Below are 27,419 nucleotides of genomic sequence, written 5' to 3'. Positions count from 1 at the left end.
ATTCTATCTGCCACTAGGGATGAGTAGCCAGCAAATGTTCATTTTGTATCTTGCCTTACGTTGTTTCTGGGAATGTTCATTTTATTTCTTTTCATTTGCTGGCCATTTTGTCATTACAAGAGCAAAATTATTGAATGCACAAACTTTTGAAGAAGTATTATTTGCAAAGATGGCATACTCTTTTTCCTGCATTATTCATATATGTGTAGTAGTTTGTGCATGCATGATGATTTAAATGGGTGTGCTATCAGGAAAAGAGTACACATTCTTTCAAAATGAGAAATGAAAAAAATCATGAAATGCCAAGTCTTTTTCTGCTCATTTTCATTTGTTAACGATATGTGACATGGAATTTCCATGTTTTTCCAAAACAACAGCCCATCCTTATCTGCTAATGCCCAGGGACTGAAATACATTTGATACAAAACTCAAGAATAGACTGAAGAGGATAGAGGACAAAACAGATTCTTGAGATACAGGTATATTATGGAGACTTGGATGAGTTCCATAATACAGAAAAAGTTCAGGCATCAAGAAGTGAATCAGTTTAGAACTCTACCTCTAAGATCTAAACTAAATGACAAAGTTGGTGGTTTCCTACTTTCATGGCCAAAAGTTTGTGACCACTATCATTATTTATTACTGATATTTAACAAATAAAACAAATCAAATTGTGTATGTTGTATTTAATGTTCAATAAATTTTTATTGGTATTTAAAATAAATCATACATCTATGAATCACAATTCAATATAAATTAGACCATATGTATGAATAACAAAAAACAAGACAAACAGAACTATAAAAACAGCAAATTAACAATTAAAATAATGATCATTGATAGTATCATAAATACAACAAAAGGACAGTATGGATGTGCATATTATTCAGACAAATCATAATCATTATGGGGTGTTTTTTTTAATTAATATTTTCAAATTACAATTCTATATTCAGAATTTATGAAAGTAGAATTACAACAAAAGAACAAGAACATAAAAATATCATGATTAATCAAAATCAACGAAATCTCCACCAAGTCCACATTACAGGAGGCTTTAACCTGTCTTTTTCATTAGCTATGATTTATAAGACGCATGGCTATAGGATTCCAGTGGCTCCCATGTTTTATTAAATTTATATAAAGCATTGGATTTTACTACAGCAAGATACTCATATTTGGCAGTTAAACAGACAGTGTTCCACCAAGTTATATATTCCACTATTGATGTGTCTTCCCAATTTTGCTAAATAATTTTAATAGCCAAACTGAGCAAAATTCTTAGTAATTTTGAGTGATTCTCAGGTATTGGCTGCTAAAGACCAAAATGACCCAAAGTCATTAGGGCCAATATTCAGGCCATGGAAGGCAGCCCAACTACCTTCCTGGTATGTTAAGTTCCGTTTGTGTCTCTGCTCCCTTCCATCTGCTGGATGGCTGACTCATTCACTGCTTGGCTGCACTGCGGAGGCTGCTGATTACAATGGGCCTTGCCCCTTTCCACCCAAATGGGACTTGTGACGTTTGGATCTTTTGGGCTACAGAGGAGAGAACTAAAATCATTGAAGGGCTGGTGAAACTAGCGTTACGGCGGTGTTGTCCTAGTAGTACGGAGTGTGCCTTTTGCGCCCAATTTCTACCCCAGAGCCTTCACTTGTATCCAGCTCCTATACTTCTTCTAGGGTCCCATGAGAGGGCAGTCCACTCCACTTTGTTCTGCCTTCTTGGAGTGGACTGGAGGAACTGCAAGGTTTGTTTCCTTCAGGATAAAAGAAATTGAGGCGGATGAGCTGTTTTCATGGTACTGGTCCAGGCAGATCTGACTTGATTAGGGACAAGGAACTAGAAGCTGACTGAGAATGACTGGGTTTTACTTTTTAATTTTCTTTCCTTTTTATATTTATTTTATTTCTGCTTTGATTTTGAAGTTTTCTCTTATGTTGTACCTTTTTGTGCATCTATAATATTGAATTTATTATATAATCTTTTCTCTTTTTCTTCTCTTTAAATTTCTATAGCATGTAAGTAAATGCTTTCATAGGTACTATAATTTTATCCAGGACATTAACTGCTGGGGCATTAAATGGAGACCTAATAGCCTTCCCACATGTGTTTAGAGCTTTTCAGTAATCAAAAAAAAGAGTTCTAGGGCTAAGACATCACTGGTCTTAATAGAGTCAGAATAGTATGATACCTTGGCTGCATTGATAGCATTCTGGTACAAGCATATTCAATCTTTTCACAAGAACAAAGCTTTTGAGATTTCTGGCTTTCTCCAAATATGTTCGGTTCAATTGAAAAAAACCCAACAAAAAACCAAGAATAAAATATGCCCTCTACTTTACAGATCCTGAATATCAAATAAGAATAGAGGAATAGTTAAATGGAAAAAAAAAAAACAACCCAAGCCCCTAAGGGCTCCTTTTACGAAGCCGCGTTAGCGGTTTAATGCGTGTAATAGCACGCGCTAAACTGCCGGCCACGCTAGCTGCTACCGCCTCCTCTTGAGCAGGCGGTAGTTTTACAGCTGGTGCAGGGGTTAGCGCTTGATAAAAAGTTGCGTGCGATAAAGCCGCTAACGCGGCTTCGTAAAAGGAGCCCTAAGTCTTTTCGTACATCATTTAAACTAATTGGGAATAAAAATGTTGGGTCAGATTAAACATTATCTATTATCCACAGACAGCAAAGCAGGTTTCTGTTTAAGAGTCTGAATTTCTGTGATTGTTTGTACACTCTGTCACAGAGAAAGGCAAAACCCCATTGCACTGGCACCTGCATATAATATGCAGCAACTGAGGTGGTCCTTTGGATTTACTGAGGATTGCTCTGGCATCCTGATTCAGCTCTCCTACCCTCAGTGTACCAATCATAAACTGCCAAGGCAACATCTGGCAAAGTTGCAAACCACCACAGATTGTTGGAACATGTAAGCAGATAACACTACAGGCAGGAAAGAAAACACATTAAAAATATTTACTGTTCATTCCTCTCTGCTATTTCAGGTTTGTTCAAATTCAACATTTCCAACTTGCAATTCAAATGTAAATAAACTTAAATGGATTTTTGTGTCTAATTATATTTGTTTTCTATATAGTTCTACTATCAATTCCCATGCATGGCATTTTTTGAGGATCACATTACCACTAAATGGAATGATAGTACATTGTGATTCTTTGCAATTGGCTCAATTGGTGATATCAATAGCACAGTTAAACAAACCATCTGATTCCCTCTATCAGCACTCTCGCTCCTTGTGTTAGCCATTAAACCTGAAACCTCCTGAAACTCCCAAGGGTGATTAGTAACATGAAGAAGTCTTCTAATGAAACCTATTTCCTCCCAAGAAGCTTCTAGAATGTGAGAAGTACAGTTTATAATTCTGGATTCATTGTCTTACTAACAGGAGGGACCTGGTAGCTTTCTGATTATAGCATTGTGATGCTTTCTGATTATAGCATTCCATCTGATAACAATGGAATGTTATCACTAGGCAGAATTTCACCTACCAGTATTTCAAGCAGAAAAGTGATCAGAGTGGAGACTGAAGAAGAAAAGGGAAGTTGGAAGGGTGGATGTCTGATGGCTATTGAGTGGAATGATGCTGCTTATGAAGGGTTAATAGAAGACAGGGGAGTTCAGTTTGATAAAAATTAGAAAATTTGAACAGATACATTTAGGCCTTTGCATGCACTGTATTTAGTTTATTTAATATGATTTTTACCCAAATCCATTTTAAGGTAGGAGTGATTATAATAGAGCTGATATTAAAATATTTGTCCTAACTTCCAGAATTAGGGAGTTACCGTAACTATCAAGCTACATTATGGCAAAAACACATTATTTGTCCCTTAATGCAAGTAAAGGACTCTAATGCAGGTTTTGTTGCCAGATGTCACAAAGAGTCCAACAGGAAGAAGGACCACAAACGAAGTGCATGCAAGGAATACAGTGGGACAGGACAAAAAGCTTTCCACCATAGCCAGCTGGATAAAATCAAAGATATTTTATTCCAGTCCTGAAAAGCATACAGGGTCTTCGTTTACGGTATGCTTTTCTGGACTGAAATAAAATATATTTGATTTTATCCAGCTGGCCCTGGTGGAAAGCTTTTTGTCCTGTCCCACTGTATTCCTTGCTTGGTTTTGTTGCCAGAACACATGCATATTTAGGTTACTATGGGGTATATAATAGCGAGATACAAAGCATGAAATGCATGCAAAACACCTCATTACTATGTAGTTTCTATAACACAGCTTGCAATAAACAACAAAAGCAGGGTTATAGCAGGAAAAATAATCCCAGCAAAATGATGGGATTGTTTTACAGTTCCCGTACTGTCGGGCTGCAAAGCTGTGAACCAATGCTTCAGGTCCACAGCTTAAAAGGGCTGCTGAAAGTCAATAATGCCACCCAAGGCCCCTACCCTCTAATCACAGACCCCCAACTGGAATTTATCCCATACCACAATCCCCAACCCCCCCACAAGCTATTGAGATTTTGGGTGTGCTTCACCAAACAATAGTGACTGTTGGGGAGGAGCAACTGTCCATCTGTCTGTTCAATGAACTTAGATCTATACATTCTAATAAAGGTAACCCCTGCAACACTGACACAAATAGGACCTGCTGGCTGGAACCCCATTCTCTGCTAATAGAATGCAGAGCATGTCTAAGCAAAGAGAGGAGTATGCTAGCAGAATGCCCATAGAGAGACTATGGCAGTGGTGGCCAAGAGAGCAGCAGCTGCCCGTGGGCAGAAAATAAATGTAGCCTGCAGGTAGGAATCACAATTTTCACTGGCAGAGAAATTGATAAAGGGAAGAATGATAATGTCTGCCAGCAAGGACTTCAAGTCCTGATGGCAAAGGAATGAACGAAAGGACTGAAGCCATGGTAAATATTGGCAAAGTTTGCCAGCAAGAACCTCGTCTCTTACCAGCAAAAGAAAGCAAAGAGACCATGATAGAGGTAAAGAGAAAGAGTAGAGGTTGCCAGTGAAGAGGCATGGGGAGTCCATCCACTACCAGCTGATGATAAAAAGAAAGGCTGCAGTAGCTGCAAAAAGGAGGAGGAGCTTCTGGGAAGAACAAGAAAGGTCACTGCTGAAATGAAGATTGGTAGAGCCTGCCTGTGTGAACACAATCCATCCTAGCAAAGGAAGTGAACAATCAGGACATAAGGTCCTCACCAACAGGCTCTGCCAATCTTCTTCAAGCCCTGCTCAATTCTTCTTCAATAGGAAGTGCAGATAAAGTTAGAAGTTGGAAGGGAAAAAAATCTGAGGGAAAAGATGGAGAGGGAGACGAAAGCAAGAGAGGAAAGAGTAGCAGAAGATGTGCATGGTAAATGGAGAATAGAGGAGGAGATCAGGGGAGAGTACAGTATAAGGGTGAAGGGAAAAGAGGAAGAGTGAAGAAGGCATGAGAGAAGGGTAGAGGGAATGAATTACAGGGGCTAGAAAGAAAGGGAAAGGGGAAAAAGAAGGGACAGGAAAAGGAAGGCAGAGGGAAGATGTCTAGAGAAGAGCAGAAGAGAAAAAAAATGTGGGGATGAGATGGTGGATAGTGCAAGAGAGTGTAGGATGTTGAAGATTTGAGTGCAAGGGAGAAGGGGGGCCAAAAATGAAAATATGCCAAGAGGCACATATTCTATACTCTCCTCCCCCTCATAGCTAATTATACTCAGTCCTTTACCTGACCACTCATGCACCCACATATACCTATCCTCTTACTCTACCCACCCACATACATCCCATGTATCCTGCTCAATGCAACTCACTCTTATCCCCTCTACCATATATACCCAGTACACACACAATTTCCCTTTACCAATCTTTCTCACATATTCCCCTGTCCCCAAACCCCCATATACCCCACACATATACCCTTACATATACAACCAAACACTTTAGCCTGTCCCATTCCCTCACCCCATACTCACAAACCACATAAGGTCTAAAAAGTATCCTAGTGGTTAATGTAGTTGAGTGTAGCCCAATGGATTCAAGTTCAAATTCCATTTCAGCTCCAGAAACTGGAAAATGCCTACTGAATCTAAATAGACAAGACACTTGCAAGCCTAAAAGAAAATAACTGACAAGCTTATGTAACAACTTGGCTGGAAATATAATGCATTGTTTAACCAACTCAGAATCTGTGTCTCTCTCACACACAATTTTTTTTAAATAGTTTTAAGGCTATCAGTTTTGCTGCCTGAAAAGATTTTGTAATCACATCTGTTCATGCTGCAAACCGAGTATCAGGAAATAAGCCAGGGGCTCACACTGGATCTTTACATTTCCAGATAAGGGTAATCAATCTCAATCTGACTTGAAAATTGGATCTAATGTTTTAAGGGAAAATATTAAATAGTTCAGTTCCAAAATTAGATTTGTATTGAATTCTTAAAGGAAATTGTAAAATAAATACATTTTTGTCACTATCTAAACTAGTACAATAAAAGTAGATCATCGATATGTAATTATGAAGTTTAAATACCAATGGGTTAAATATCCCATATCTCTCTTGCTTTCACATTGTTTTATTTCATGTTGGAAAGAAGATGTTTGCAAGTAGACACACGAGAATGAATTCTAAATATTATGCCTAAACAATCGGTGCTGAAACCTCCCTACTTAAGTGCTATTCTATAAATGGTGTCTAAATTTAAGCTCCATTTATATAAAGAAGAACACCAGATTCATCTGGTGTGATATAACATTAGCTGAGCTGATGTCACCGGCTGGTAATATTTATTGAATGATGGGGGGAGGGGGGGATTAAGGGTTATCAAGGGTCTGTAGAATAAGGATTGACAATTTTATAAAAGGAAGTAAGAAAGGGTTAATAGACAGAGCTTGTAAGAAAGAAAAATGATTAGGGAGGTTGCTAAGGTGATGGGGTGGAGCAGTCACGTGATTGGTTGGATGTTGTGGCAGGCTGGAGTGAATTCTGTGAGGAAAGGAGAACAGTAGAGTAGTCTCTTCAGGAAAAGATTATCTCTCCCTCCCTCCCTCCCATTTGTGCTGGTGTTATGTTTTGTGTTAGTGTTGTGGGGTGGGGTGGGGTGGGGGAAGTACATGTTATATGTCGACTTGGGTGGATTTGGTGGAGCTTATGGGGTTGGGGCGAGGTGGTCGCAGCTTTGGGTGGAGCGGAAAATGGGGTTTGGCCCAGTTGGATCTGGGAGATGAGCAGTTAATAAATAAATAAATGTAACACTCGTATGCGATACCTCTGCAAGGGGAAGCATGGCCTTGCGTCACCGTGGATCATGTTTGGGGGGAGGGGAAGCATGACCTTGCGTCACCGTGGGTCATGTTTGGGGGGAGGGGAGGGGAAGCATAGCCTTGCGTCACCATGGGCCATATTTGGGGGAATGTTATAAATTTAAAGACTTAACGGGAGCTAGTTTCGACACCGAATAGCTCCCTGGGGATGTGTGAAATATGCATTGGGGGTTTGTTGGTTTTTGGACACAGATTGTATTGTAAGTGAAGATAATATTCAGATAGATAATAAAGCTGCGGCCAAATATTTATTCCAATAAAACTGAGTTGTGTGATTATTGATTGATGGTGATTAGCTTTCAGTTGCAGGTGACAGGAATGCGAATGCTAATGTTATAGCATTTATGCCTGAGAGATGCACCTAATTTGTAGGTGCTTAGATGTGTCAATCACGGGTTAGGACAGAATCATGCCTAGTGATGCCTAAACTGTTTAGGTGCTGCTTGGCCTGAATAGAGGTGCCTAATGCTGGTGTCTACCAACACCTAAGGACACCAAGAGATGCCCAACTTTCAAAAATGCCCCAATCCACCTGGGAGACGTGCCTAATTTCTGGCGCAAGGTTTTGCATGACGTTTATCTTGGTGCAAATTATTGTGCCATTCACAGAATTGTACTTAAGCTTTTGATTTTAGGCACAATATATAGAACCCAGTCCATAGTGCTTTTTCTTGTAACCAAATAAATTAAAGTAAAACCATTCGTATTTCTATTTATCTGTTTTTAAAAGCCACACTGGGTTTCATGCTCATTTAAAATCACTTTTCTTGTTTAGGTTTTGGATATATTCTATTATTCAGTATTAGGGGATTATTCACTATTAGTCATTTTTGAAAATGTCTTAGGTATAAGTTTTGGTCCTAGGATGTCTATCTTTTATGGCCATTTTCAAAAATAAAAATGTCCACTTGAAAAATGCACAATAGCAAGTTTTGTAGACGTACCCGAGTACCTTGTCTGATCGTGGCAGAGAAATCCCCAGTTTTGGGGATTCCTTCTGGCTCAGTTGATAGGGATTCCCCCTGCCAGAATCAGCTGGAGCCCTACAGCCCTCCCCCGACATCCCCCGACTCCCCCAACATTCCTGGACCTCCCCCACATCACTCGACTCCCCCAACATCGGGCAACACCCCCATCAGGCGACACCACCTGAAGTGAGGCGACTTAAATTTTGGCGATCCATTTGGAGTCAAATCAATAAAATATTGGAAGTTTCATTGGCACTGACATATGATACAGTGCTGTTTGGTACGTTTTTGATGGCCAAGAGTCCCATAACTTTAAATAATAATAGATTTTTTTTCATCATGATGGGAGTTGCCATGCAGCTTATTTTGAAAAATTGGGAAAATTGGGACAGGTTAAACTATAGTTTTTGGTGGGAATCCTTGTGCCAAACTTATAAATTTGAACGTATGAGTGCAATACAATTGGGACATTATAAGAAATTTGAGGAGGTTTGGGATCTATTGACAAAATTTTGTAAAGATTGATTGTTAGTTTTGCCCACTGATTGTACACATCCAGGAAGGGTGGGTGGGAAATATGTACTTAATTTATTTTTAAATTGTAATTTGGTTATCTTGGTCATTTGTATTACTCTTGATTATTTTTATACTGTATGAATTGATGAGTGAGTGGGGGGGGGGGAAGGTATATGTACTTATTATATTAATTGATGGAATTAGGTGCTGTTTATTTTGTAAACTGTTTGATAAACTGTTGCACTTGATGTTGGTTATTAAAATGAATAAAGATTTTTTTTTAAAGAAAATGACCTAGGTATAAGTTTTGGTCCTAGGATGCCTACCTTTTATGGCTATTTTCAAAAATAAAAATGTCCACATGAAAATTGCACAAAAGCAAGTTTTGTAGATGTACCCGAGTACCTTGTCTGATCGTGGCAGAGAAATCCCCAGTTTTGAGGATTCCTTCCAGCTCAGCTGATAGGGATTCCCCCTGCCAGGATCAGCGGGAGCCCTACACCCCTCTCCCAACATCCCCCGACTTCCCCAACATCCCCCAACATTCCTGGACCTCTCACATCACCCGACACCCCCAACATCAGGCAACACCCCCACATCACCCGACACCAGCCAACATGAGGCAACATGGCCCTCCACATCATCCGACACCCCAGTACCTTCCGATGCAAAATCAGCAGGAGGAAGCCCTCTCCCTTCAGCTTACAGGACCGTGCACTGAGAAGGATGGGTCTTCCCACTCCCAATGCATCTTGGGATAAAGTGGGAGGGACCAAAGGCCCTGATTGGCTCATAATGGTGATTTGGGGGGGATGTAGCCTCATGTGAGGTGGTGAATGGTGAGGGTGTGTTGGGTGATATGGGGGAGTATTGCCCAATCTTGGGGGTGTCAGGTGATATGGGGGGTCCAGGAATGATAAGGAATGTGGCGGTATGTCGAGGGGTTGGGTCGGGGATGTCAGAGGATGGGTGTAGGGCTCCAGCTGATTATGGTAGGGGGAATCCCCATCAGCTGAGCCAGCAGGAATCCCCAAAATCATCCTAGCTGATGGGGTTTCTCTGCCTTGATCAGCTGATGGCAAGCCCTCAATGTGCTGTTCTACCCCCCCCCCCTCATCTCTAGGTGATGGAAGGGATTCATGACCACTGGAGAAGTAAGGGGCAGGCGGTCATGCCTTAAACTCACCAGTGGTCATCTTGTCAGTTTGGTAACCTTTGGGGCACTTAGGCCTGTTTTACTTTGATTTAAGTCCCGACATGTAAGTTCCACCTAGGATGTCCAGGAAAAGCTTTACTTCAGGATGTCCAGGTGGAAGCCCGCCCGATTCCTGCCCATAACACACCTCCCAACACATCCCTTTGAGCTCTGGATGCACAGCAGCTTAGAAGTGCTGCTGAATGTTCAGTAAATTTTTGATTATCGGCATTTGGATATCCCTGCTATTAGAATGTCCAAGTGCTTGGTGGGACATTGTTGTTTTGTTGTTACTTTTCTGAAGATTGGGATCCTTGTGTTTTTCTTGTTTCCTATCTATGTTTAAATAAAGAATTACAAAAAAAAAAAGAATGTCCAAGTGCCATCTTAGGTTTTTGGACATTTTAAAGTTTTGATTATGCCCCTCTTAGGGCTCCTTTTACTAAGCTGCGATAGTGGTTTTAGCGTGCGTAGAATTTTACTGCACGCTAAACCCGCGCTACATGGCTAAAATAACACCAGCTCAATGCTGGCGTTAGCGTCTAGCGCAGTGGTTCCCAACCCTGTCCTGGAGGACCATTAGGCCAATCGGGTTTTCAGGCTAGCCGTAATGAATTTGCATGAGAGAGATTTGCATATAATGGAAGTGAGAGGCATGCAAATCTGCTCCATGCATATTCATTAGGGCTAGCCTGAAAACCCAATTGGCCAGGTGGTCCTCCAGGACAGGGTTGGGAACCACTGGTCTAGCGCATGTGGCAATTCTGCACGCGCTAAGCGCGCGCTAAAACCGCTATCGCAGCTTAGTAAAAGGAGCCCTTAGTGTTCAGTGCATGCTAATGTGGTTAGTGCCATTTGATGAATTCCCCCTAAGAGTGGCTGATTGTAGAGATAAAAATTTAAAAGAAATATTATGCCCTTCATGTTTAGCTAATGCAATGGCTTTTCAATCAAGGAATGACAGAGCCCTTCTGGCTCTTGTCAGTTGTGTGGTATTAAGGAAATGACAAACGTTTTCATTAATCCTATAGATAAGAGGATATATGAGTTAATTTACAACACTGTATGTAGAACTCAATATGTTTTCTATAGCTTGAGATACCCTTGTAGCATGATATATGTTGGACAGACCTCCTAGAGGCTGAATGTCAGATTGAAGGAGCATAAAAGCAATATCATCAGCAAAAATGTAGGGGCTCCAGTTGTTAAACATTGTGCACAATTTCATCATGAGTTCAGGGATTTGAAAGTTATTGTTTTGGATTGTAGTAGAAAGAGTGATTATATATACATACAGTATATACAGTATGTATAAAAACCCTCCTTGCACAACAAGTACAACCCTTCTTGCACAACAAGTATGCGTAATACCGCACGTTAAACCGCCCACTAACGCCTGCATTAAGCAGGCGTTAGTTTTTTAGCCGGCCGCAGGGGTTAGCACTAACCCCGCTAGCGCGGCTTGATAAAAGGACCCCTGAATCTTTATATTAAAATCAGTTGAACCTGGTGGTTTAAATGCCAGCACTGAATGACATTTCTTTTTTATTTATTGACATTTTAAAATTAACAACCAGTTTCACTTGTTCAGAAATAAATTTTAAAAGAAACAGAAATACTCAGAAATTATAGGCAAACACATTATTTTTCTAAGTCTGTGATATTGGGAGGAGGAGATCAACCAGAAATAAAAAATAAAATAAAAATGTAAAGTTAACATCATAGGTCTCTTTAAATTTATACATCACTGCAGTTCACTAACAGCTGTCCTAATTAGGGAGCTTGAGACACTTTCTAACAAACTCCCACTTTTACTAAGCAACGGTAGGTTGCAAAATACTCTGAAATTGCTCCCCGCTCATAGAATTCCTATGAGCATCGGAGCATTTAGCGCCCCAGGCCATGGTAGAAACCTTTACTGCAACTTAGGGCTCCTTTTACAAAGGTTTGTTAGGGCCTTAACACGTGGAATAGTGTGTGCTAAAATGCCACGCGTGCTAACTGCTACCACCTCCTTTTAAGCAGGTGGTAGTTTTTCGGCTAGCGCACGCGCTAAAAATGCTAGCGCACCTTCGTAAAAGGAGCCCTTAGTAAAACAGGGCCAAAAGTGGATAGTTGAAATGGCACACTTACAAGGAAAGTTTAGGGGTGAAAAAAAAAGACTCCCAACTATAATATAGCTGGTCTAATCAAAATGAATTCTTTCCTCCTTTTTTTGTATGTTTTTGTTTTAGTCAAGTCTGGAAAAATTGACTTGACACTTGATAAAAGTGCTTCTTTTTTCTTGAAAACAATTAAAGAAGCCAGTCATGATCAAAAGGCAGTGCCAAAATAATCACCAAAGTAGCTTTAAGTAAATATTCAGTGTCAAAAGTTTCAAGAATGTTTGACACATTAAGGACATAAGTGTACATAACTGGATCAATCAGTTTTCAAAGATTTGTTTTATTGCAGTTGATAAATAAAAAAATACAAGCAATTGGCAGCAAGGAATTATCCAGAACTTGCACTATTTCCTTCAAGTAATGAGTGAACATTTTTCTATGAATAACAAATGGAGTCTTAGGAAAATTAATCAAAGAGAGGTTAGAATACCTCGCTGCATTTTCCAAATTATTAACCTTTCACCTCAAAAGCATATTCTTCTTCATAATAACTGAATTCACCACTTGTAAATTCATTATCCTCTCAGTATGGTCTTCCAAAGTCTCAGACACTAGCTCTTCCCGATTGTATACAAGGGCTAAATTGCCAGAGTTAGTTTGAATGTTAACATTCATCATTGCAAATTGAACCAAAAGTGCCTCACCGAGATTTGAGATCACAGTCCATATGTAAATGATGAGGGTTTCTTAAGCTGAATAAACTGCTTTGCCTTTGAATCAAATCCACTTCCAGCTGCAGCAAGGGCATCCTCCTTCCTGGGGTCCATAGCAATATCACCTGATGCCATTGCCACAGCAAGCTGCTCCAATGATGACAGAATCACTTCATCTCTTGTCACGGAAGCTTTTCCCCAAGATGCTGGTGCATCCAAGGACTCTCAATGGCCACCTGTAGCTAGGATTTCAGGACTTGCTATAATCAACTGAGGCGGCGAAGAATCCACATATTGGGTGTCAATGATAACTCCAACAGTTATATCATCAAATGCATTACCTTTGATTCAAAACACACAGTGACATTCACGAATAACTTATTGCTTATACTGCCAGATCGTCAGAAGTGCCTCCGATGGATATAACTTCACCAATCAGAGGTTTTTTGGCAATGTAATTCATCATTTGATCCATTCTGCAGTTGTTGTTTTTTTAATACATTTCTTCTATTTATCAAAATTCATACTGATTCTCAAAATCTTATAAAATCACATATATCTTATTTATTTATTGCAGTCTGTTGGCGGGGACAATATCTGACATGTTTTGCCTCAAGGCTGCATCAAGGATGCCCCCTTAACAATGGCGTACCTAGCATATGTGACACCAAGGGGCTCATCATTTTTTAGCACCCCCCATCTGTACGAAAAACATGATTTTTAGTAATAAGCCACATGTCATACATGAGTACCTAGGAAAAGGCAGCATCTTACATACTGCAATGAGCAGTACAACATCAATACACCCATTGTAAAACTAAACAAGCCAGACTAGTACAGATCAATCCTACACCGTCAATCCTAACAGAAAACCATGTCTTTCTAACACACAGAACACACCTTCGCCTAGTATGGAATACGTCATCACAAACTAACCCCTCCCCCTTTTACAAAACTGTAGTGTGGATTTTAGCCATGGTGGTAACAGCTCTGACGCTCATAGAATTCTGAGCATCAAAACTGCTACCACCACGGCTGGTGCAAAAAAACGCTCCACAGTTTTGTAAAAGGGGGGATAAAATAGAAATACATAGACAAAGGTTAAATTGAACCAGCAAGAAGCTGGACTCTGCATAAAATGCAACACCACAGAAACAGTGACACATGTCTCCTAAAGCAATAAATAAATAGAAAATTTTTGTTCTACCTTTGTCTTCTCTGGTTTCTGCTTTCCTCATTACCTTGTTACTCTCTTCCTTCCATCCACTGTCTGTCATCTCTCTGCCTCTATATGGCATCTTCTCTCCTTCTATGCCCCTTCCAGAAACTGTCTGTCTTCCCCTGCCATCTCTCCTCTAGACCCCTCCCCTTTGGTCTGGCATCCATCATCTTCCCTCTGTTCCCTTATGGTCTGGCATCTTTCTCCTTTCATCTCTCTTTCCCTCCCCCCTGTGGTTTTTAGCATCTCTCTCTTCTCATTTCCTCTGCTCAGATCTGATATCTCTGTCTCCTTCCCCATTCTCTGGCATCTCTCTCTCTTCCCTTTCCTTCTCTGGTCTTCCTTCTTTATTTTCTGCCACCGTCTAAATTAAATTATTTCTTACTATGCAGTCCTCAGTTTCCCTCTTTTCACTTTGTCTACCCACAGCATGCCACCCCTTTCCTTCACCCCTCCACTATCTCACTAACTCTATCTTCTTCCCCCATCCAGCATATGTCCTTTTTCTTTATCCCTCCTTCCATCCAGTATGTGTTCTCTTTCTCCACTTCCATTCAGCATTTCCTCTCCCTTCTCCCCACTTCCATCATCTGACCTCTTCTCTCTCCCCTTTCTCCCCACTTCCATCATCTGCCCCCTTCTCTCAATCTCTCCATCCACCACAGGCCCATCTTTCACCCTTCCTCATCTTTCCGATTTTGGCAACAAGATCTGCAATGCACCCCCCCCTTCCTCCGGACAACAGGCCCGGTCCGACAAACCTCCCTGCCCTGTGGCTGGCGATGTCTAAACTGCCTTTTTACAGCAGCCGGAGCATTGTAGTTGCATATGGCTGCCGTAAAGGTCATCTCTGATGCAACTTCCGGTTGTGTCAAAGATGACCTTTATGGCAGCCACATGCAGCTTCAACGCTCTAGCTCAGGGGTGCCCACACTTTTTGGGCTTGTGAGCTACTTTTAAAATGACCAAGTCAAAATGATCTACCAACAATAAAATTTAAAAAAAACACAAAGCACACTGAACGCTGAGAAAATGTTAATTATCATTCCTATTCTGAGGTTTTTTCAAAGAGGTCAAGGCAGATGGCAGATGACTCTATGCACTGCCACCTCAGTAACAACCATACAAAAATAGACAAATATACCCCCTCCCTTTTTACTAAACCACAATAGCAGTTTTTAGTGCAGGGAGCTGTACTAAATGCCCAGGGCTGCTCTCGACGCTCATAGGCTCCCTGCGCTAAAAACTGCTATTGTGGTTTAGTAAAAGGGGGCATAGTGCAAAATATAGACAGCAGATATAAATTCAGACACATTTGATCACTAAATTGAAAATAAAATCATTTATCCTACCTTGTCTGGTGATTTCATGAGTCTCTAGTTGCACTTTCTTCTTCTGACTGTGCATCCAATCTTTCTTCCCTTCTTTCAGCCTGTATGCTTCCTCTCCTCCAAACCTCATTCCCTCCCCCAACTTTTTCTTCCTCTCTCCCTTTCTCTCTTCATGACCCCTTCTTTTTTTTCTGTTTCCCTTCTGTCTTCCTGCCTGCCCCCTTTCTTTCTTTCTCCCTGCATTCCACCAAGCCACTGCTGCCACCATCGGGGAACAGGCCCCAAAGCCGCCGCTGCGGCTGCCCCAAGCTCTCTCTGCTTCCCTGCATCGGGCCGACCAGCATTCCTCTCCCCGACGTCAATTCTGTCGTCAGAGAGGAAGTTCCGCCCAGCCAGGCAGCCTTAGGGGGGTGCACAGCTTCCAGGTCCGGAAAATGGTCGATCGCCAAGACAAAGTTAGTCTATCAAGGAGCCCGGGATGGGCTCTGCGATCGACTCACTTTGCCTTGGCAATCAACCATTTTCCGGACCTGGCCGACTGTGCACCGCCCCTAAGGCTGCACCCGGGGCGGACCCCCCCCCCTCACCCCTTGGTACGCCACTGCCCCTTAATGATTGCTGCCCCTCCGTCTTGAACCATTAGTTCCTTTGTCAAGACTGCTTTGTCAAGACAGCTTCAGGGAGTCCTGTCGGCTCAGCTGATTGGTGATAAATTCCTCTGCCGCAATCAGCTTATGGCAGCTAAGGCTTATAGCAGCTAAGGATCCCATGGCATAGATAAATGTCTCAAATGTAGGCCAGGGTTTTCCAGGGCTATATTTCAGCCACCTATCTTAGCTGTTTAGATGTAACCAGCACTGTCATGTGACTGACATACGATTGACAGCTGCCGACATGGGCGCTGGTTACAGAATCTGGGGCTAGCGCTTCCTAAATAGAAACTGGTTCTTACATTATTTTTGCAAATCCGACATGCTAATGGAAAAATTAGCATGGAATTTGCATAATAAAAAAATTAATTAATTAAAAAGCCCTGAATACTACCATGTTGAATCTGGGCTTAGCATGTATGAAAACCCTGCATTAAGATATTCTAAGCCCAAATTCTAATAGAAACTGAGAAACATGATGGAAGAGAAAGACCAAATGGCCCATCCAGTCTTCACATTTATAGCATCCACTATCCTCTCCTCTCCCTAAGAGATCCCACATGCCAGTCCCAAGCTTTCTTGAATTCAGACACAGTCTTTTTTCCCACACCTCTACTGGGAGACTATCCGACACATCCTTAGATTACAACAAATCCTTAGATTACAACAAATGGTGGAATATGTTGTTTATATGCTAAATATGAGATATCTGGCAACCTAAGCACATTTTAAAAAGTGTGGGATACTTTAGGTAAGTGTTAATGTAATCAAACTTATTTGAAATAGAACCTAGATATTGCCTTTATTACAAAACAATAAGTTGAATTTTACCATGACTTATGAGAACATTATGACTGTAAATACTGTATGATATTGGATATAATTTAAAATATCCCAGGACTAATCTAAGTTGTGTTTATCTTATTTTCTTATGCAATATGTTATAAAAACATTGATTTTTAAAAAAGTATTTTCTTACATTACACCTGAGCCTATCACACTTTTAACTTCATCCTATATTCTCTCAGTCCAGAGCTGCCTTTCAAATGAAAGAGGCCTACCTCATGCACATTTATGCCATGTAGGTATTTAAATGTCTCCCACCTTTCCTCCAAAGTATATATATTGAGATATTTAAGTTTATCCCCATATACCTTATGACATAGGCCATCAACCATTTTAGTTGCCTTCCTATAGATCTACCGTATTTTCGCGGATATAACGCGCGCGTTATACGTGATTTTACGTACCGCGCATACCCCTCGCGCGTTATATGCCTGAGCGCGGTATAGAAAAGTTTTTAAACATAGTTCCCACCCCGCCCGACGCCCGATTCACCCCCCCAGCAGGACCGCTCGCACCCCCACCCCGAACGACCGCTCGCACGCGCTCCCACCCGCACCCGCATCCACGATCGGAGCAAGAGGGAGCCCAAGCCCTCTTGCCCGGCCGACTCCCCGACGTCCGATACATCCCCCCCCCGGCAGGACCACTCGCACCCTCACCCCGAAGGACCGCCGACTCCCCAACAATATCGGGCCAGGAGGGAGCCCAAACCCTCCTGGCCACGGCGACCCCCTAACCCCACCCCGCACTACATTACGGGCAGGAGGGATCCCAGGCCCTCCTGCCCTCGACGCAAACCCCCTCCCCCCAACGACCGCCCCCCCCCCCAAGAACCTCCGCCCGTCCCCCCGCCGACCCGCGACCCCCCTGGCCGACCCCCACGACACCCCCACCCGCCTTCCCCGTACCTTTGTGTAGTTGGGCCAGAAGGGAGCCCAAACCCTCCTGGCCACGGCGACCCCCTAACCCCACCCCGCACTACATTACGGGCAGGAGGGATCCCAGGCCCTCCTGCCCTCGACGCAAACCCCCCTCCCCCCCAGCCGACCCGCGACCCCCCTGGCCGACCCCCACGACCCCCCCACCCCCCTTCCCCGTACCTTTGGAAGTTGGCCGGACAGACGGGAGCCAAACCCGCCTGTCCGGCAGGCAGCCAACGAAGGAATGAGGCCGGATTGGCCCATCCGTCCTAAAGCTCCGCCTACTGGTGGGGCCTAAGGCGCGTGGGCCAATCAGAATAGGCCCTGGAGCCTTAGGTCCCACCTGGGGGCGCGGCCTGAGGCACATGGGCCAAACCCGACCATGTGTCTCAGGCCGCGCCCCCAGGTGGGACCTAAGGCTCCAGGGCCTATTCTGATTGGCCCACGCGCCTTAGGCCCCACCAGTAGGCGGAGCTTTAGGACGGATGGGCCAATCCGGCCTCATTCCTTCGTTGGCTGCCTGCCGGACAGGCGGGTTTGGCTCCCGTCTGTCCGGCCAACTTCCAAAGGTACGGGGAAGGGGGGTGGGGGGGTCGTGGGGGTCGGCCAGGGGGGTCGCGGGTCGGCTGGGGGGGAGGGGGGTTTGCGTCGAGGGCAGGAGGGCCTGGGATCCCTCCTGCCCGTAATGTAGTGCGGGGTGGGGTTAGGGGGTCGCCGTGGCCAGGAGGGTTTGGGCTCCCTTCTGGCCCAACTACACAAAGGTACGGGGAAGGCGGGTGGGGGTGTCGTGGGGGTCGGCCAGGGGGGTCGCGGGTCGGCTGGGGGACGGGAGGAGGTTCTTGGAGGGGGGCGGTCGTTGGGGGGAGGGGGTTTGCGTCGAGGGCAGGAGGGCCTGGGATCCCTCCTGCCCGTAATGTAGTGCGGGGTGGGGTTAGGGGGGTCGCCGTGGCCAGGAGGGTTTGGGCTCCCTCCTGGCCCGATATTGTTGGGGAGTCGGCGGTCCTTCGGGGTGAGGGTGCGAGTGGTCCTGCCGGGGGGGGGGATGTATCGGACGTCGGGGGGGGGGCATCAGGCTTTCAGGATGGGGACAGACCTTCAAGGGGGGACAGGACTTCAAGGGAGGACAGTGCACGGAAAGTCAGGGGGGGTGAACGGAGAGTCGGGACAGCGCACGGAAAGTCAGGGCAGTGCACGGAAGTCAGGGGGGGGTGAACAGAGAGTCGGGACAGCGCACGGAAAGTCAGGGCGGGCGAAAGGAGAGTCGGGCAGCATGCGCGTTATATGCCTGAGCGCGGTATAGAAAAGTTTTTGTACATATCATCGTGATTTCTGCGCGCTATACCCCTGTGCGCGTTTTACAATGGTGCGCTTTATATCCGCGAAAATACGGTACTTCATCCTGTTTATATCTTTTTGAAAGTGTGGTCTCCAAAACTGTACACAATATTCTAAATGAGGTCTCACCAGAATCTTATACAGGGGGATCAATATCTCCTTTTTCCTACTGGCCATTCCTCTCCCTATGTACCCAAGCATCCTTCTAGCTTTTGCTGTCACTTTTTCAACCTGTTTGATCACCTTAAGATTATCACATACTATCATACCCAAGTCCCGCTCCTCTTTTATGCACAAAAGTTCTTCAAGCTCTAAACTGTATCATTCCCTTGAGTTTCTGCAGCCCAAATGCATGTCCTTGCATTTCTTAGCATTAAATCTTAGCTGCCAAATTTCAGACCATTCCTCAAGCTTTGCTAGGTCCTTCCTCATATTTTCCACACCATCAGGGGTGTCTACTCTATTGCAAATTTTGATATCATCCACAAAGAGGAAAATCTTACCAGTCAACCCTTCAGCAATATCCCTTACAGAAATGTTAAAAAGAACAGGCCCAAGAACTCAACCATGAGGCACAATACTGGTAACATCCCTTTCCTCAGAGAGATCTTCGTTGACTACTACCCTCTGTCACCTTCCACCTAACCAGTTCCTGACCCAGTCTGTCACTTTGGGGCCCATCTCAAGGGTATTCAGTTTATTTATTAGATGCTTGTGTGGAACACTGTCAAAGGCTTTGCTAAAATCTAAATACACCGCATCTTCTATTAGAGGGAAAAGGAAGAAGGATGCTTAGGCCCTAGGAATGCTAAGGATGTTTGGAAAAGGGGTATGGATATAGTCTTTTTGCTTGATATCTCAGTTTTTTTATTATGAATTTGATGAAGGTGGTGTTTCAGGTGGCGTATTCTAAGATTGAATTTGGATTGAATTACTTTCCTTTCCAAATCTCAGCTAAAGGTAAGTCACATTTCAAATTATTTTGCAATAACGCGAGAGCAGAGGATTGTTTATCTAATTTTCCCCTGATGATGTGATCAGCAAAACGGGGTTCTCCCGTTGGGATTTGAAAAATTGTTACTGGGACTTGTTGGATAAGGACATGGTCTGAAATCAACAGAACAGTTTGAGATAAATGGACATTTTTTGTTTTTTGCTGTTTTAGGATGATCGTTTTCTCCATGTCCCGCTGATTGTACTACTCTGCAACCTGCTGTGAGGACTAGAATGCTACCTTAACATGTGGAGTTTTTTCAACCTATGACTGGTGTATACTTGCTGTACTAGCAAATACTTTGTGAGTATTGCGATCACAGCATGGTGTTAGCTCCTTTGGAGCATTAATGAGGTTTTTTTCTCTACTTGAAAATTTGCAGGGGATAAGCGATTCTGTTCCCTCTCCAGCAGTAGAAGAGCAGTTTTTATAACTTTGGTTACTTAAATATCTAATCCTACTATTTGAAAAATTGAGAAGCGTATGGTGTTTCACCAACATATATATCAAAAACATATGCTAGACACATATCTCGGTCTATCTGGTGTACAAGACCACGATGTGAAACAAATCCAGACTGGAGCAGTTTAAATAAACTCTAAAATAGGTTTCTACCACTTGGGTCTCGAGCGATAGCACCTATTTTGCAGGTTTTTTTAGACCCATGAAGCCCTTTAACTGAGGTCTTTTTTTTTTCCCCCAAATATTGATTTTTTTAGAAAGGTGCTCGGGTTGAATGAACATTGCTCTTGCACTGCTCCAGTTTGGATTTGTTTCACCTCATGGTCTTGTACACCAGATAGACCGAGATAAGTGTCTAGCATGTTTTTTGTTATATATGTTACTTAAATATCCCCATAGTAAAAACACATATTGTTTTTAACCATTGTCACTTGCTTTTCACTTTCTTCCAATTTGCTACTTCTAGATTGTGACTGTCTCTCAACATCTCTCAACTGTAGTTTCAACTTGAGTTTCGCTTTAGTCAGAAGTTTCAACTTGGTGTGTCGCTTTGAAGTTTCTTTGTCAGAATGGATATTAGAAATGGCAACATTGAAAAACCAGTAGGTGAACACTTCACCCTTCCAAGCCATTTCTAACTGACCTTAAGGATTTCATATGCCTACAAAGGAACTTCAAAGGGATGTGTGTTTCTTTGACATACAGTATTTACAAATGGTAAGCATTGTGAGACTCATTTTCAGTCAGCCTATGATAAGTGCTATATTTTGATCTGATAAAGCGGCCATAACTCCTACCAGCAATTCTATATAATGGCATCAGAGGAAAATACCATTTACATGCCATAGTCACCTTTAATTGACATTTAGAGCCCCCTTTATCAAACCACGGTAGAGCTTTTTACCGTAGTCTGGTGAGGTAAATGCTCCAATGCTCATTCAATTCCTATGAGTTACGTAGCATTTATCTCACCGGCCTGCAGTAAAAACCTCTATTGCGGTTTGATAAAAGGGGCCCTTAAGCATCTATGTACACTAGACACCGATCTATAAGGTTGGGCCTAAGTGCCATAACGCTTAGCTACAAGGGGACATTCACATGACTAAAATGTGAGTGGCCCATAGGACTGTCTCCCACTTATGTGTATAGTTTATAGAATTCTACAAACTACAGGCGTCATTTGCACATTAATGCCTGCTATTGGCATGAGGGAGTGCCTAAACATGGGTGCAACAGTGCTGACTTAAACAAATATTATTTAATGGAATTGTGGTGCCAAGAAGCTGTTAAAGAATTGACATTAAGGTCCCGATTCTATAAACCGCGCCTAAAACGTAGGTGCTGAGGAACACTGGACAAAGCGTTTTGTCAATCTTCAGTTAGGTGCTGCTTACAGAATCACACCTAGTGGAGCCTTAATTAGACTTAGGCTCCAGTAGGCATCAAAATCTAAGGTACCCCCTATTTATGCCAGGGGTTTTCTTGGCCTAAATACAAAACATGCCTAAGATCTGCCCTTAGCATTGTCCACTTTCTGGTAGGTGCCTTGGACTAGGCGCCTACCTGAAAGTCATAAGCGTCGTTGAGTAAGGAAACTACCACCCAATTAATTTTTGCTTTTGCTATTAGGGGCGCATTATTGCTTATTAAGAGTGCTGATTAAGCTAATTAAAACATTAAGTCAGGCATCTAGATTGGCTTGTCGCACTAATCTAGGCACCTAACTTCAGGTGCCATTTATAGAATCAGGCATGGGTGTCAAAACTGGGGAGGCCACAGGGCCCATGGCCTCCCCAAAGATTGGTGGATGTTGGTTGGGCAGGCACCAACCACCCCCCTCCCGGCGGTATATTTTTAAATCTTTGGGCAGCATCAATAGGCAGGCCTGTCCCAGAAGCCTTCATTTTAGTTCCAGAGGCAGGCCTGCTGAATGACATTGCAAGGTGGCTGCCCAAAGATTTAAAAGTACAGTGTCGGGAGGAGGTAGATGGGGGAGTCGGGAGCTGGTGAGAGGCTGTGCCGCATGATTCTTCTGCCTAGGGTAGAACTCCCCCCCCCCTCAAACAAAACAGGGTTCTGCTGTTTATGGAATCTCAGCCTACGTTCATGGCATTGGAATGCCTAAGTAACTATTAAATTTGACCTATATAAAGATTTCACTTACACCTTATTTGTTCATTTTAATTACTTTGCAGGTAAGTGAACTAACACCGCCATCATCTTATATCATTTATAATTAGCTTTGAAAGCTTCATTTGCTACCCGTTGAAAGTTGGCACACTATGTTAATGCCAAATGTATTAGCAAATGGTATTTCAAACATTAAGCCATACATTTACTTCCACTGACAGATTTAAAACTATATGTTACTGATAAAACTATTTATCTATTCTAATGAAGATGCATTTGACATTCATCTTTGTCAAACAGTGCAGTTCATATCACTGATTTAATATCAATATATCTACATGCTATCCAATGATGCTTTATTTTATCCTATGAAAATCCAGAGTACTTTAAGTTAGAAGAAAGTTAATTAATCATATTTTTCATTACACCGGAAAAGGCTTTATCAAAGTCAAAAGAAGGAAACCCAATTAAAGGTTTATTAAGAAGGCAATTTATAGCAATCATTGTGTACTCCAGTATTACTTCTGTGTTTCATGTAAATAAGATTTGCCTACATCAATTACCTTTTACTACGCATAATAATTTGTGATAAATACTGACATACTACAGTAAATTAGGATCAGTACAAATGTTTAGCTACTAATGAAATTCTACACTCACCCATATGTAGATACATTTCTTACCCTAGAAGGAAGGCTTATCTAAAATATGGAAAAGGATATCTATTCAGTAATGTACATTTTGTTGGTTAGAATACCTTGCAAAATGTAGTGGGCAAAAGGTGAAAGAGGATAGTCTCGGGAGTAATCTAATACTGCTTTATAAAAAGTGCTGATGTATGCAAATTCACCAGAAGAAGTATGTGATGGTAAATAAAAGACCCTAGTGACTAGAGGAGTGACTGGTGGGATGAGCACATATGGGACCCGATATTCGGCTGCTGCTGGGCAGCGCTTTGACTGCCTGCCATAGGCATTCAACCCAGATAGTCAATGCTGGGCCATTTCCAGAGGCCAGCATGAAATATCTTGGTTCAACACTGGCTAGCAGATGACCATTTAAGGCAATATGTGGACTTTAGTGGCCATGGCTTAGCAGGCCTGCTTTTTATGCGGCCATATTTGCTTGCTAAGCCTAAGTTTTTAGTATCAGGACTTAAGCAGTCATTTCTCTGGAACACTCCTGGAATGCTCCCAACATTGCCAGCTTTTATTTTTCAGTGCTTATCATGCATTTTCAGAGGAGATAACTGGTTAAATGCCACTGAAACTGACCAGTTAACTGGTCAGTGGCCATCCCCAGTTAACTTGTGCTGAAAATTGGCCAGATGGTCTTTATCTGCCATCATTTTCTCTGGTTCTAAAATCAATTTAGCAACAAATCTTAACTTGTGAATTAACTTCCATATAATTGATATGGATATGTTAAACATTTATTATATGTATTAACATATCTGTTATTAACAATGCACATCTGAAATGAACTTAGAAAAAAGTCCAAAGATCAGAAAAAAATCTGAAAAAACTCTAAAAACAAAGTGTGAATTTTTTTGCCTGTGCACATGTCGAAAATGTGATCACATTTTTCAAAACTAAACAGGCCTCAACGTACTTTATCTAATATTCAGTGCTATCTAACCAGCCAGGAGTTGTACCTGGCTGCTTAAATAGCATTTGGTTGACTAACCACTAATATTTAGTGGAAGATAGCTAGCTATCTGCACTGAATATTAGCACTTAGAAGCTAAAACTTAGCACGCTATATCATGTGATGGCTGCTGATTTTAAGTACTGGCCAGTCAAGTTTAGCAGCAAAATCGAGCTGCACAAATTGCTAGTCTATCTTTGCCAGCTATAAATTAACTGGCCAGCACTTAAAATCAACTTAGCTGGTTAACCCCTCACCCCTCCTTTTTTTTTTTTTTTACTAAGCTGTGGTAGAGGTTTCCATTTTGACCTACAGTGCTAAATGCTCCGATGCTCATAGAATTCCTATGAGTGTCGGAGCAGCGCTGGAACTTTTAGTGCTCTGGGCCACAGTAGAATCCTCAACGGTGGTTTAGTAAAAGGGGGAGTAAGTTTGAGCCATTCAAAAATAGATCAGATATTCAATGCTGGTCACCAGAAATGGCCCAGGATTGAATATCTGAGCTCAGCCCCAACTGCAGGAGTTAACCAGCCTAACTCCATGTTCTGAATATAGACCCCATTATGTCATATGAGAGGTACAATCGAAACTTTAAAACATCCTAAAACCTTCCTAAGTCGGCACTTGGATATCCTAATAGCAGGGACATCCAAGTGCTGATAATCAAAACCAACTTTCTGGACATGCAGCAGCAGTTCTAAGCTGCTGTGTGTCCAGAGCTCAAAGGGGCATATTGGGAGGTGTGGTATAGGTAGGAATTACCATATTTTCACTCATATACCGCGCACACGGGTATAGCGCGCGGGAAACTGTAATTTATGTAAAGAAATTTTTATATAGCGCGCATACCCGTATACCGCGCATGCCGCTCCGACTCTCCTTTCGCCCGTCCCGACTCTCCTCTCCCCCTTGAAGTCTTGTCCCCCCTTGAAGTCCTGTCCCCACCCTGAAAGCCTGATGCCCCCCCCGACGTCCGATTCACCCCCCCGCAGGACCGCTTGCACTAGCACTTGCACCCGCACCCCCACCCCGAAGGACCGCTCGCACCCCCACAGCCTCCTTCCCCCACCCATCATGGACAAGCTGCCTACCGTTGTCCTGCTGCTTCCTCTGCCGACGGTCCCGCCCCTTCTCTGAGCCCTGCGTCTGCGCTGCTTCCTCTTCCGGTGGTCCTGCCCTTTCTCTGACGTCCCTGGACATATTTCAGAGATAGTCAAAGCTATCCCAGAGGGAACTTAGATGCCGGCAGTTAGACCTGTTTTAGTTGTGTCAAAGTTCCTCAAATATGCCCAAACTGACCAGTTGACCACTGGAGGGATTAAGGCATGATTCCACTTTACTCCCCCAGCCAGAGATGGGGAAAAAATAGCACATTGAGGGTTTGCCATCAGCTGATAGCGGCAGAGGAATCTCCATCAGCTGAACCAGTTTTGGGGATTCCTGCCAGCTCAGCTGACGGGGATTCCCCTTGCCAGGATCAGCTGAGTCACGGAGTCCTACACCCCTTCCCTTACATCCCCCTAACATCTCCCCCTCCCCCCCTTCAGATTGAAGAATATGCGTGTGGAATATCGTAGTATCAGTGGACTGTTGGATGGATTTTAACTTGGTATTTGGAGATTTTGGTAAAAATGGACAGTTTTTTGAGTTTAAATGACTCTTTTTTGAAAAATCACATGACACAGGGAACACAGAGCACATGGAACATCAGGAGTATTGCAAGCAGTGGACACAGTAAAACCCAGCCGCTGAAAGATAAGTAGCATATTTTTTCCTTGCTTCTTTGCCATCATTTTTGCAAGTATTTATTAATATCACCTGCCTACATAACCTGTTGTGGAATAGTATTGTGGATATAAGGAAGGTAGGGAGGGTGCTATGATGTCATAAAGCTATAGCTGATAGAGTCTGCTGCTCTTATACCTAAGCTTATTAGCTTTTTCAATGCACAAAACTAACCCATTTGGAGAAATTGCCCCCAAGACAAACTACAGCATACAGCAGTATGATCCCATAAACCTTTCTTCCCATATACCTGGGGTTAACAATGAACATGAATACTAACAAACAGAAAGTATCAAACAACCCCATACCAGACACAGCTAGAAAATCATCGATGCTGGTAATATCATCTACTGCTTCAGTAAGGACAAGGATATTACTGCTCCAAATAGTCTTATATATTTCCATGTTATCTTTCACAGCTTGACTTTTGGGTTTAGCAGCAAGAGCCAATGCGGCATTAACAACCTGCAATACATAAACAAAGAGTCATTTTGAAGTCATCTAGCTTAATACTGCAACAGAACTAGCTATAATTTTCAGTCATATCTCTTCATAAGTACATGTGCACTCGGGGTAAATTTATAAAGCTTTTTTCTACCTATAAATCATAGGCCCACCCATCAGTAGCACCACACTCCCCTTTCTCTCTATCCTCTGCCGGTAGCCTGGTATCTGCCACCATTTCTGAATCCCCTCACTGATGTACTTCAGAGACAGAGACAGTCGCAGTGATTCATTTTTGCTGCCTGCACCGGCCCAGCAAGCTTCCATTTACAGCCAGTCTCTTACTGTGGTTGTTTCTGAGGTGCACTGGGGAGGGGATTCAGAGACAGGGGGAGTTGCCATTCTGCAAGCAGAGGATTGGGGAGAGAGGGAGAGTTGTTGGGTACTGACGACAGACGCTGTTATGATGAATCAAACAGTGAAAATGATCATGGAGCGTGACTGTGGTGGGAAACCTAATCTAATCCCTGCCACTTATGTCAGGTCATCATAGTTTATAACAGGAGGAAACTGACATAAGATGCTGTCAAATTGAAACAAATGCCGAGAAATATGTGGAGGAAGGCTGTAATCCCACAAATGAGAATAGTGCTGTGATGAAGATAAATGAGTGGCCATATTATTTTAAATAAAGAGAGTTTGTTCTTGAGTTAGCGATTATTAGTTTTACAATATAAAATAAGCATCCTCCGCACATGGAATTCTTTTTTTCCAGTTAAGAGCGCTGAAGGAGCCTCGACCCTGAAGAAGCGTAATTGAAACATGGTCATGTGGGGAGAGGCGCTCCATGAAATGGTTTAAAGCAGATATGT

The 27,419-nt window shown here is 42.8% G+C and overlaps 1 protein-coding gene across 4 annotated transcripts in view; it reads right to left on the bottom strand.

Moving 5' to 3' along the window:
- CTNNA3 (catenin alpha 3) overlaps nucleotides 1-27,419 on the bottom strand; it is a 1,751,094-nt gene that overhangs the window by 483,525 nt on the left and 1,240,150 nt on the right. For all 4 annotated transcript variants that reach the window (XM_033940460.1, XM_033940462.1, XM_033940461.1 and 1 more), the window contains one exon: nucleotides 26,412-26,568. In XM_033940460.1, coding sequence (XP_033796351.1) covers nucleotides 26,412-26,568 — 157 coding nt within the window. The remainder of the gene's footprint in view (nucleotides 1-26,411; nucleotides 26,569-27,419) is intronic.

Source organism: Geotrypetes seraphini, chromosome 4, assembly GCF_902459505.1.
Source record: "Geotrypetes seraphini chromosome 4, aGeoSer1.1, whole genome shotgun sequence".
In the NCBI taxonomy this organism is placed as follows: Eukaryota; Metazoa; Chordata; class Amphibia; order Gymnophiona; family Dermophiidae; genus Geotrypetes; species Geotrypetes seraphini.
The sequence above is the reverse complement of the archived record's forward strand: the minus strand, read 5'-3'. Positions and strand labels throughout refer to the sequence as shown.